The 12,436-nt window shown below is 39.6% G+C and overlaps 1 protein-coding gene across 1 annotated transcript in view; it reads left to right on the top strand.

The window, feature by feature from the left end:
• MAN1A2 (mannosidase alpha class 1A member 2) overlaps positions 1 to 12,436 on the top strand; it is a 134,578-nt gene that overhangs the window by 76,666 nt on the left and 45,476 nt on the right. Inside the window, exons 6-7 of the mRNA XM_041463775.1 lie at positions 10,517 to 10,611; positions 11,993 to 12,116. Of these exons, the coding sequence (XP_041319709.1) occupies positions 10,517 to 10,611; positions 11,993 to 12,116 (219 nt within the window). The remainder of the gene's footprint in view (positions 1 to 10,516; positions 10,612 to 11,992; positions 12,117 to 12,436) is intronic.

Genomic DNA, 12,436 nt, shown 5'->3' with positions numbered 1-12,436 from the left:
TTGCCTGGATGTGTCTGGCTACAAAGGCATGTTGAAAGACTGATATATTAGAGTCAATTCTAGTTCCTAGGAATATATTTTGGAGATGAGAAGGTGTTTTTCCCCTGTCATATACCCCAAGATGTTTCTCATAATCTTGTTCCTTGCAGCTGTACTCTTGGTAGTTCATCCATTTTATGTCTTACCTTCTTTAGATCTCCATTCGTTCCCTGTCCTTCCTCCTGATGGCTTTGTTGCTCCCCTTCACTGCCTATTTGCGCTTCCTTCTTTTACCAACTTCTCCCTGACACTTCACCTTGTAGGAGGTAGGGGACTAGAAGCCCTGTCCTTTACCACTTCTGCTTCCCCACTGGCAAAGCTCCGTGCTGATCTTCTGTCTCTTGGCTCTTTTCTTCAGTTTCCTGATGGCCATTCCAATTCATTTTTCTCCTTTCTCTTTCTCCGTTCCCTTTCTCCACAGTTTAAATCAGTCTTTCTCTGTGTCAGCTGCTAGTGGGGGAACATTTAAGCCAGAAGCCAGGCATTGTCCATGCTGTCACATCTGGTTCCCTCTGCTACTGTAGTAGCTCCCACAGAAAGAGGAGATTATGCTTAGGCATGAGTGATTGTGGTTGGTGTGTTGTGCAAATTCAAGATTGTTGCTTTTAGTTCAGGGACCATTTTTTAACAAAGGTAACTAAACTGGCAGGTTAATACTGCTTGTGCAGGTAAACTTAGAGTAAAGAAGCCAGAGGTATGAAAAGCAGGAAAGATGAAGCACAAAAATTGCCTACTACTCTAATAATAATAGGAGAAGAGAAAATTAACTCAAGACTGCCATGGTTTTTGGCTCAGTTAGATGGGATGTGAAGCAGTGTGCTACATCTTCTGGAATTATCAGATTGAGGAGGCATTTATATGCCAGATTTTCATCACATTTATTCTGAATTTTAAGTCATCTGTGATGTTGCCTGACTGGTGTAAAGTGCCTTGGATTTGAAGGCCCTTTAAAAATTGAGAACATGTAACATTTCTACTCAGAAATGCATGAAATCTGTGCCAAGGAAGCTAATACAGCTATTGAAGTAAATGGAAATTATGCAGTTTAATGGAAGTATTATTAGCCAGTGCCAGGTAGTTCAAATATGATTAGCTGGTTGTCCAGTACATGCCAAATTTTTATGTTCAGATCTTCTAAAGCAAAAATGTCGAATATTTCTAATAAGCTGATATATGCACAGACTTTCTCATATGGATTTTTCAAAAATATCAGTAGTGTGAAACCAATGAATATTTCATTACATCCTCAGATGCCTCAGTCAACAGTAACTGGATTCCTCATGTCTCTTGTCCAGGAAACCAGCTTTGGAAAACTGTTGAAGAAGATAAAGATAGTATCACTTAAGAATTCTGTTTGGAAATCTTTCCCTGCTGATGGTAGAGAAACACCAGAGTATTTATCTTTTATCTAAGAAGCACCATTCGAATATATAATTGCTAATTTGTAAAATGTAAATAGAGGAAGTTGTAGTCAACCAGACAATATCTGCTTATCTGCAATTAACTGATGAAGTGGGAGTATTTTTGTGTGTTTATTTTTCAGCTTATTTGTAGACTGTAGCTGAACAATATTATCAGATAGGCATTTTAATGCTTTTCAGTACAACTCTTAACTTAGGAACCACCACTAGGATAGTTCTCCTAGATTGTTGTGATCAGATAGTTTTTTCCCATCTCTTTTGATAGTCTTTGTCCCTGTATTCATTATTCCAGAAAATCATCACCTGTATTTTCATCTCAAAACAGTGTAGAGCTTCTAGGAAAGAAGCAGCCTGGATGTATGAATGGACCTGTCCAGTCCTGTGGGCTTTACTGAACTTTTGGTTTCAGAAGTAGAGTGTAGAGCACAGTTGCAGCTTTTACGTTGGAAGTTGTGATAATTGTGATATACTGCATTAGAAAATTTTTACAAGCTGAATCTCTGGATCCTTAAGCAGAGAAACCAAGGAGAGCCAAGCTTGTGTAGCCATGAAGTTTAGGTGAGGTGTTACATCACCTAATTTCATGTGTCATCTGAAACTGGACAGCCTTCCTTGCCTTTCCTATTGTTCTTTAAAATTGTCAGCAAAAGTGTGTCTTTCAGGGAGGAATCCGGTGTGACTTTCTTAAATAAAAGTGTTTGTAGAAGTCTTATTTGTAATTTTACTGGTTAAAGAAAATGTCAACCTAGTCAACATATTTTGAAAACTAAGGGAGTTTCTTTTTTCCACAAAGAAGGAACATTCCATGAAGCATTTATTGCCTTGTGAAATGAGTAAATCATCAAGTTATGTAATACTTATAGCTTAAGTACTATCTGCTTTATCCTGTTGCTCTTGAGAGACCAGAATTCTCCTAGCATAGGAGTACTTTGCGGCAGCAGATGTAACCAGTCCTGGACTTTCATGAGGGTGAATTTGGCAGTGTTTTAAAATTCTGGAGACTGTTAGAACTAAGCAGAGTTTCTTTCCCTTTGCCTGTGTAAACTGCCTGCATGTAACAGCTGAATGCCTTGCAGAGGTGTAGCAGCTTTGCCGCCAAAGTTTTAAGTAGGAATCGTTGGGCACCAAAGTTAATGCTCAAGATGAGTGTGATGGTATCGACCCTAGATCACTCCTACCTTCAAAAAGAGCAAGCAGGAGAGTCCAGGGAACTACAGCCTGGCCAGTCCTACCTCTAACACACCTCTATCCCTGGAAAGATGATGGAGCAACTAATTTAGAAAACTATTCCTCTGCCCATGAACAACAATTAGATTGGGAAACTCATGCTCAAGAGATCCTGATGACCTACGATGAACTGACTATATTTCATAAGATCCTCATAAAGAAGCTGGTGAAGTATGGGCTGGATGAGCAGATAGTGAGGTGGATTGAAAACTGTCTGAGTAGACAACAAGTTCAGAGGGTGATAATCAGCTGTGCAAAATATAGTTTGAGGACAGTAACTGGTGGCGTACCACAAGTCCAATCCTGTTCAATGTTTTCAGGAATGATCTGGGTGATGATGCAGGTGGCACGCTCAGAAAATTTGCTGATGACACCAAACCAGGAAGAGCAACTGATACACAGTTTCTCCTCCTCAGTAGGATGGAGAAATAAGTTTGACAGGAACATCATTCAGTTCAGTGAGGGCAAGGGAAAAGTCACACACCTGGGGAGGAACAAACCCATGCACCATTGTCTGTGAGGACCACCCAGCTCTGCAGAAAAGTGGTGGACACCAAGTTGACCATGTGCAGCAACATGCCCTTGCAGTAAAGAAAGTGAATGGTATCCTGGCATGCATTAGGAAATATGCTAGCAGGTCAAGGGAGGTAGTTTTTAGCCTTTGCTGTATCCAGTTCTAGGCTCCATAGTACAACAGACATGAATATACTGGAGAGAGTCCAGCAAAGGATTGACAAAGATAGTTAAAGGACTGGATTATCTCTCATTTGTGGGAATGCTGAAAGAGCTGGGACTGTTCTGCCTGGAGAGAAAAAGGCTCAGGAGAGACCCCATCATTGTGTGCAAATATCTGAAGGGAGGAAGTAAAGAAAGTAGAACAAATTGTCATCATAGCCATTTTAAGTTGTCACTGTAGTCCAGATTCAAGCTGATTCTTGGTTTTTTAACTGATCTTAGACTGCTAGAATGGGTTTAGATTTTTCATTTCCATATTGATTTTTTTCTGTCACACAATAATATAAATCCATAGAGCATTCCCTTTGCAGAATAAGTCTTCTCTTGTTTAAAGAGTTTTAGTCTTTTGGAAATGCTAAGTGCTGTTCATCAAGTACTTTGGTAATCATTGCAGCTCACCAAGGACTGCAGTAGTACCTCAGCTATGGCATTGTCTTTAGAGTATCTGCAAATTTTTCCTCCTTGAACATCTGCTACAGCTCAAGAAACCTATAGTGCTGATGAGGTGCTGTTGAATTTATGTATTTCTACATCATTTCGCCTCTGTAGGTAGTATAGTTTGTAACTGCCTTGCTAAATTTCACATGAACATGATTTACGTTTTCCGGGACCAATTCTAGATGTGGCATACCTCTTCAATCATCACTAACAAACATCTATGAAATATACCTCAAGTGTTCTCCCACTCTCATTTCATACTATGATAGCTGAAATGTTACCAGAATCTTACTGCATCTCCCTCATCTCACAAGATGACTTTGTAATTACAAAGTGAAAATTACTAGAAGCAGATGTGTAAAGAGGGAGCTGTTTCTCCATTTCTCAGTAGCAAGATGGCCCCCACTAGCAAGGGAGAATGTCCTAGGAACAGTGTAAAACCTGGGAGGCCCCAAAACTTCACAGAGGCAAAGTGTGTTGGAAGTTAAGAACTATTTATCTAGGATCTTAGAGCTATTTATCTGGCATGCAGACATCCTTTTCCTATGCAGTCAGACTTGTTTATAGACAGTCATCAAACCCTCAATTCTTATTAAGCTTCTTCTGGTTTTCTTAATTTGTTTTTTTGGTGATAATGCTGCTTGATTTTCACCATGAGCCTTTACTCATGCTGAGAGTCCTCTCTAAGAAGTTGACCTTTGAATGAATGTTTAGCTACCAAAAGGCAGACTGAACTCTGAAGGTAGAAAGATAACTGTTCTTGATTAGGCCAAGGAATGCCACCTAGTTTCCTCAAGGGTCTGAGTCTGGTATTGCTGTCAAGGGCTCTGGTTTTTCAATCTACATTTAGTGGATTGATAGGTCTCCCCCATCATCTTCATCCTTAGTGTTCAAAGGATATGTGTTCAGGATTTGATACCAATATCAAATTGGTATCAAATCCTGTGCTGATGGTGAACCAAGTACTGCATTTCTGTGAACTTGTGCAGTATGTCTGCTTTGTCTGATGTTTTTTTCAATGATCCAGGGCTATCAAGCCTACAGATCCAGCCACATTGCATGGCCATAGATTCTCACTAGTTAATAACCATCAGATTAGAGAGAAGTCTGGCATTTATTACTTTTTAATAAGAATGATTCAAAGGCTGCTGTATGCACATACATGAAAGAGATTCCTTATTTGTAGAAAACATCTATCATCACTCTCAGAGTTAGGAACAGAGGCCATTCAGTGCTGTTTGCCATTCACAGTGCTGGAAGGGAACACCTAGCAGCAGTATTAGCATAATACAGTCTTCTGAGAGCTGCAGCCATGCATCTAGGCAGTCACTGGATACATCAATAAGGCTTTTGAAGAATCGTTGAAATCTTTAAGGCCTTTTCTGCTGCATGTTTTAATGGCCTTGCTTGGATTAATCGGCTCAGGAGCAAGCTTTCATATTGTGGGCTGGGTGGCAGGTTTGATGTGTTAAGCATCAGTTTAATGGATGAAAATTATTCAGGCCTTCACAGCTGGTCTGCTGTACATACTAGTTTGTAAATACTGATTGCTGTTTTCATCTTAATGAGGGATCCACTTATCCGATTTGGGGTTTAGATTTTGCTTTTTCTACCAATTTTCACTCTCATTCCTTCTAGCTGTAAACAGCTTGATTTGTTTTTGAAAGGGGGAAAAATTCTTCCATTGGTTTACAGTATTTGCAGAAAGAAGCGTTAGGCTAGTAAAGGCCATGTAAATTGATGGCTTTAATGTGTTAGATTTTGCCATGTAAAATGGAGACACATTTCCAAGTCTACAGTGGCTTCTAAAACTTTTCTGAAGAATGTCTGTATTTTGGGAGTGGACAGAATAGCTACCTTGGGATTAATACCCATTTACCTAGAACAGTATTTTTGCATCTTCAAAGCAGGATGTCTTGCTGCTGCTGTCTTTAAGACGATTCTGATCAGTTCTATACTTGTTGCTTTGTGCTAACAAAGAAACTTGGGGATAGATGGTCTCCATTATCCATGAAAGGTGCTGTGTGTGTCTACAGAGTTGATACCGTACCTGAGAGGCAAAACATTTTAATCTTTTGTGTATGAATGTGCACAAGCCATCTCATACTTGGGAACTGTGGTGGGCTGACCCTGGCTGGATGTGAGGTGCCCACCAAAACTGCTCTGCCACTCCCCTCCTCAGCTGGGTGGGGAGAGCCAAAAAAAAATGCAATGACTCATGGGTCAGGGTAAGGACAGGGGGAGATCACTTGCCAAGTACTGTCATGGGCAAAACATGGGCAAAAGACTTGACTAGGGGTCATTAATTGATAATGAGAAATAAAAAATAAATCTTAAAACACCTTCCCCCCACCCTCTCTTTTTCACAGGCTCAATTTCACTAATTATTTTCTCTACCTCCTACCCCGCAGCAGCACAGGGGGTCAGGGAATGGGGTTGCATCAGATGTTATCTCTGCCTCTCCTTCCTCTTCAGGAGGAGCACTCCTCACACTCTCCCCTGCTCCAGCATGGGGTCCCTCCCACAGGAGACGGCCCTCCATGAACTTCTCCAACATGAGTTGTTTTCCAAAAGCCACAGTTTTTCACAGACTGCTCCAGTAAGTGTCCCCCACAGGGTTGTCAGTCCCATCAGCAAACTTGCTCCAGTGTGGGCTCCTCTCTCCTCAGGGCCACAGGTCTGCCAGGACCCTGCTCCAGTGTAGGCTCCTTACAGGGTCACAGCTCCCTTTGGGGATCCGCCTGCTCTGATTTGGGGCTTCTCCATGGGCTGCAGGTGGATCTCTGCTCCCCCATCAACCTCCATGATCTGCTCGGGAATCTCTTCTCTGATGCCTGGAGCACCTCCTTTCCCTCCTGCACTGACCTTGGTGTCTGCAGGGTTGATTCCATGACATATTCTCACTCCTCTGGCTGCAGTTGCTACTCTGTGGTTGGTTTTTTTACTCCATTCTTAACTATGTTATCCCAGAGGCTCTACCACCATCATTGATGGGCTCAGCCTTGACCCATGGTCAGTCTGTCTTGGAGCCAGCTGGCATTGGTTCAGCCAGACACGGGGAAGCTTCTGGCAGCTTCCCATAGAAGCCACCCTTGTGTCCCCCTACTACCAAAACCTTGCCGTGCAAACAAAATGCAGCAACATGGCTGGAAGAGTGGTAAGGCAGCTGAGTAATTCTCAGTTATTCTTCTGTTCCTTGGCAAAGTTTAATTATCTAAGTCTTTGTATGTGTTGTACAGAGCAGTTTTAAAAGCTGTAGTGATGACTTTGCAGCAATCACAGTCATGCTGCATTAGTAGAGCTATTCTTATCACCAAGTTTTTCCTAATAACTAACTTTTCTTTGGCCCATTTTGGTGTTATTTTCTGTTCTCCATGTCCATGGAAAAAATATTATTTCCTTGTGTTAGCCTTTTATATACTTGTGTTAGCCTTTTATATACTGAAAAGTCATTATTTTGTCCTCTCTTGAACATCTTATGTCTAGACTAAATAACCCCAATTCTTCTGCTGTTTTCTAATGAGCTCTATTTTTAAGGCAGCCATTCATTTTTTGTTCTTTTCTGTTCTTCTTGCCTATGTATTTTTTGAAATGCATTGCCTGTCAACAGGGTACTGCCAGGGCTGAAATAGAATCTATGAGTTCAGCTCAGTTTAAAAAAAATTTAAAGTAAAAATATTACATGATAAGTAACTGTGTTGTCTGATACCAGCACATTATTTATAAGCTAGAGACTGAGGCTTTTACTGTTGTTCTTATGGTAAGTTTGAAACCTGCTAAAGAAGGCACTTCAATGAGCGCAGCAGAATTCTCTGGACACATCTGCAGTTTCCCATAAATACCGCCTCACTCACCACTGCTTGCTACATTTCTTATCCCTCCCTCTCTCCAAAAATGCTCTTGTGGTCACTTGGCTCTGATAAAATCCTATGCAGCTGTCTCCCAGTTCTTACTCCAGCCTGCATAGGGGTAAGCACAGTGCCAAGCACTCAGTGTTTTTTTTATGCAGAAGTAGCAGCGAGATCAGACTGAGATGACAGTAATAGAAAGTAAAGGCATGCCTTCAACCAATTTTTTGTTTCTGTACATTCGGTTTTGGATGAGAAGCATACAGAGAGGGAGTGTTGTACCCTTCTGATGCTAGATCAGTGGTGCTCAAGAGTCCTCAGCCTGATGGAGGTGGCAGGAAAGTGCCTTTAATCACAGCCAGTTTGGGCAGGTACTGCTAACAGCATGGTTGTCTGAATTAGCAGTTCCTGCTAGTGCTCTGATGCTGAAATGGCTCTGTGATTGCATTGCTTTAACTGTCTTGTCCAGATTCATGCACATTTAGATCAGCTCAACCTTTACTTCATACACTCTAGCTAAAAACTCCTTCCTCAGATACCATACATTTCAAATGGATTAAAAGCTGGATAGCAATGTAAATAGTCAGCCATTAAGAATATTCTTGAGCAAGGATGTTCTTCCATTGAATATTCTTACTCTAATGTTTCAGTATCTTTTATTAATGAACAATATAATAGTGCGTAGCACTTTCAGAGGGTGCAAGATACGAAAGCTGAAGATAAACAAATTCATGTTACAAATGTCTTTCCGGACTATTTACCATTTCACTGGAAGTCGTCATTCTGTTCTTGATTAGGTATTGAAGCTTGCCTGTACTGTAGAGGGAATCCCCCCAGATGACTCCCAGTAGATAGTTCTGTCTGGTCTTGACCCATCTGCTACTAAAAATTCTAAAAGTTCAACGTGAATTTTTGACTCTTATTTATAGATTCAGATGAGGTACTTCTTATGCAACTGGGCCAAGACTGAGGTTTTAGTTCTCTTAAGGGTTTCTTTTTTTCCCAGTTACCATAGATTCCACCTGTGCTATACCTCTTCCTTATACTATGCTTTCCTGTTCTCAATCGGTCCTTTATTCAAGGTCAAAGTGCTATATGAATTTTACTGCTAAATTTCGGCATGTTTTCTCAAAGACTGTCTCTTGTTAGTTTCTTTGCTAAAAATCATTCAAGCTGTATCGCCTCTGTTGCTTTTCAGTTCTACCAAATCATATTCTCAGGTATATCCTTTTTCAGTTTAGACATATCCCATCTTACAGTTCATATGGAGAACCTCTTTGAAAGTTCTTTATCCTGGCTCATTGCTTTCAGATTCACCTCTATCTTGCCTTACTCCACTGCATCAAATACAATTAGATGTCATCTTTAATATTTTCTTCTGGTTTATTTCATGTCTCACTAGTCATTTCCTCGAACGCTAAGATATTGATTTTTTCCCACCTTCATATGAAAAATAAGGATATTCTTGATTGCTTATTTTTCAGCTTGCTTCTGTAGTGAGCATCTCTTCAGTTTCTTCCCATAGACCTTACAAATCAACCGCTGCAGTCCTTCTTAAAGTTTTTATTCATTTTGATTACAGATTACTGATCAGATAGTTGACAATAGAATTGTAGAATATCTCAAGTTAGAAGGACCTTTAAGAACTGGGGAATCCAACCCCCTGCTTCTCTCAGGACTAGCTAAAACTGAACCATGGGACTGAGAGCATCATGTTCCTTGAGCTCTGACAGGCTCTGACAGGCTTGGTGCTGTGACCAGTCTCTTAGTGAAGAACGTTTTCCCTCTCTGAAATTGCCCTTATGCATCTTCATTAGATTTTTTCATGTCCTGTTGCTAGTCACCAAAGAGATTATGTTTCTATATTACATCTGTGTTGCATAAATTATTCTGGGATGTGGTAGCTTTTTTTCTAACTGGTTTGTATGGTGCATCAAACTGGTAAATAATGTTGTCTTCAGATTAAGGAGCTACTTGTCCAGAAATGTAGTGAATACTGAGAGGGCATTAATTAAAATGTATGCTAGCAACTAACTGGTAAAAGCAGATTCATATCATGGGGTTATACCAAATATGCCTTTGGAAAGCATGCTTGCAGGTAGGCTTAGAAGGAACTTTCTCCCAATTTCTTGCCTAATAAATGTTGGGCTCTGAGTAAGGCTATTACAGATTTACGTTCTAAAAGTAAGTAGAAATAACACTAGAAATGTCTGAGATTTTGTCCTGTCAGTAATTTCTGTGCGGGGATCAGACAAGAGAGGGAAGATTAGCCCTGTAATTATTTTTCATATGCATTATCGATGAAGGAAAAACTAGAGGAAACTGCATATCTGGTTTTGCTTAGACAGTGTTCATAAAAGAATAGGAACTCTGTCTGCATTAATCTTATTAAAAAGAAGTTGGAAGTTTGTAAAAGCTGAAATACTTGGGTAGGAGAGTTGTGTCTTGGTTTTTAACTGAAAAACACAAGGTATGATTTAAAGACTGTTTTAAAAGTACTTGAATTTCCTAATACCAGTGGAGGGAGGTGGGAGGAGACCTGATATTCTTCTGTAATAGGAATCTAAGAACTGTTGCTGGAGAGCTTGGAAGGAAAGAAATCAAAATGACAAGTTTGCTTTTCATGTTCAAATCTAACTGAAAGTTACAAAGTGAACAAGTGGCAAAAAATTATAAGTTAATATGTTTTTTACAACGTAAAGCTTTCTTAATACAAAGAGGTGGGTGGGGCAAGGAAATTTCACTCTTTACAGTTCTTGGAGATAAATCAGACTTTGTAACTACTTGCAATTGATCCTACTATCTTAGGTTTTCAAGATCAAAGCAGTGCAACTGGCAGGAAAACTTCTTCCAGCCTTCAACACACCTACAGGTATACCATGGGCAATGGTGAATCTGAAAAGGTAATGAGTTTTCTTTTGTGAAATGTCTTCCTCCCCCTCCCTCCAACTTAAAATTAATAATGGCATACATCAGTTTTTCTTAGTAGTGGAACTGTAGAAAATGCAGACAAATTGTCATTCCTGGCATCTTAGAATAATTTTGATAGAGTTCAGCACATTCTGACTCATTAACTGCAATAAATTTTGATCCTGGGTTTTTTTTATGATTCTGCAATAAGTATTCAATTTGCCATAGGACCACACTGAGTGTATTATTCTGTGTGTTGTTTGAGAGCTTAATAATTTTTTCTTTAGTCATTACAAAATCTGTTAAAAATCAAAGTTGTTTGCAGGACATGGTTGAATTTACTGGATTTTCTGTACTGTGTGAGCTATATGTTACCTTCAGAAGATTCCCAGCATTTGAGAAGATGATGGGACTCTGAAGTTACTATTTCGTTTTGCATTTTAGCTTGGGTATAAATCTGACATGCTGAAGTCAGCTATGGTCTGTGCAGTTGGAGAGGCTCCTTTAGATGGCTGTTCAGATCATACTGAACTTAGGTGGTCTGCATTGTCTCATGGAAGACAACTGCCTTGCCTAATTTAAGTTGTATTGCTTGCTCGGTGCTAGGATTTTCCTCAGATTATGAGAGAACATTTTTGATGCAAAGCATTCTTTATATTTTCACTATGTCCTTAAACAGTAGCTGAATTGGGATGTATATCTAGATTTGTGTACACTTACTCATAACTGAAATCTTTTATGAGAGGAGGTAGAAGTAATCTTCATAAATACGTAGTTACCTACGTAAATTGGAAGACCCAGTCCTGAAAGGTGCTGAAAACTCCCAGATTAGATTAAGCCAGAGGTAATTCAGGAGTTAGGATTAGCAAAAATGGTATCACTTCTAGTGCAAAAGGTAGGAGATATGTGACACTTTCTGCTGATTCTTCAGATGATCCTGTATTCCTATGTAGACACAAGGTAGGGTAGCACATCCCGCACAAGTGAAGGGAACACAGCAGATCAGTAGGACAAGGCAGCAAATGCTGCCACCTTCAAAACTTGTTTTACCTTGATTCTTGTTCTTAAGAACATGCAGTGAATAAAGAACAACTGTGATTGAGCCCAGTGTTAAGTCATCATATCTGTGTGACTTCATGGTATTATATTATTTAAGCATAGGACTTTTTGTTGATAATGTTATGGTATCTTTATTCCAGAAAGACCCAAATAGTGGACCAACTGATCAATCAAATCACAATTCCTTTAATCTTAAGCGTGGGTTAAAATATTGTTATTGCTTGATTAATTGGCTGTGGTAGTCATGCTGTGCACAGTAATTCTGAATTTTCTGTTGTTTTCTTCCCTTCTTTATGCATATTTGTTGGAATTCAGTGGTGTTGGTCGAAACTGGGGCTGGGCTTCTGCTGGCAGCAGCATCCTTGCTGAGTTTGGTACTCTGCACATGGAATTTGTCCACCTCAGCTATTTGACAGGGGATCCTGTATATTACAACAAGGTGAGTCTCAAAAACCAATATTTTTATCACACATCTTACCATAAATTTCATTAAAGAGGAAGTACTTTCTATATTAAATTCTACTTCCATTCTTGGTAGCAGGTAAATATTTTTGTGCTTGTATTTCTGTTACCAAATAGATGTATTTTTCAAGTAGAAATATATGATAACACAGGTTTTCTTATTTGTTTCAGAATACATTTAAAATTTGTGATTTTTTTAAGCATGTTTATGTGAGCAGTCCTTTAAAACCAAAAATGTACAAATCTGAAGAAAGCCCTCAGGAAAGCTTGTGGTTCAGATTAACAAAATTTGCTACT

Source organism: Pyrgilauda ruficollis, unplaced genomic scaffold (genome assembly GCF_017590135.1).
Source record: "Pyrgilauda ruficollis isolate IOZ18807 unplaced genomic scaffold, ASM1759013v1 scaffold17, whole genome shotgun sequence".
Lineage (NCBI taxonomy): Eukaryota > Metazoa > Chordata > Aves > Passeriformes > Passeridae > Pyrgilauda > Pyrgilauda ruficollis.
This window is presented reverse-complemented; position numbering and strand designations above follow the sequence as displayed.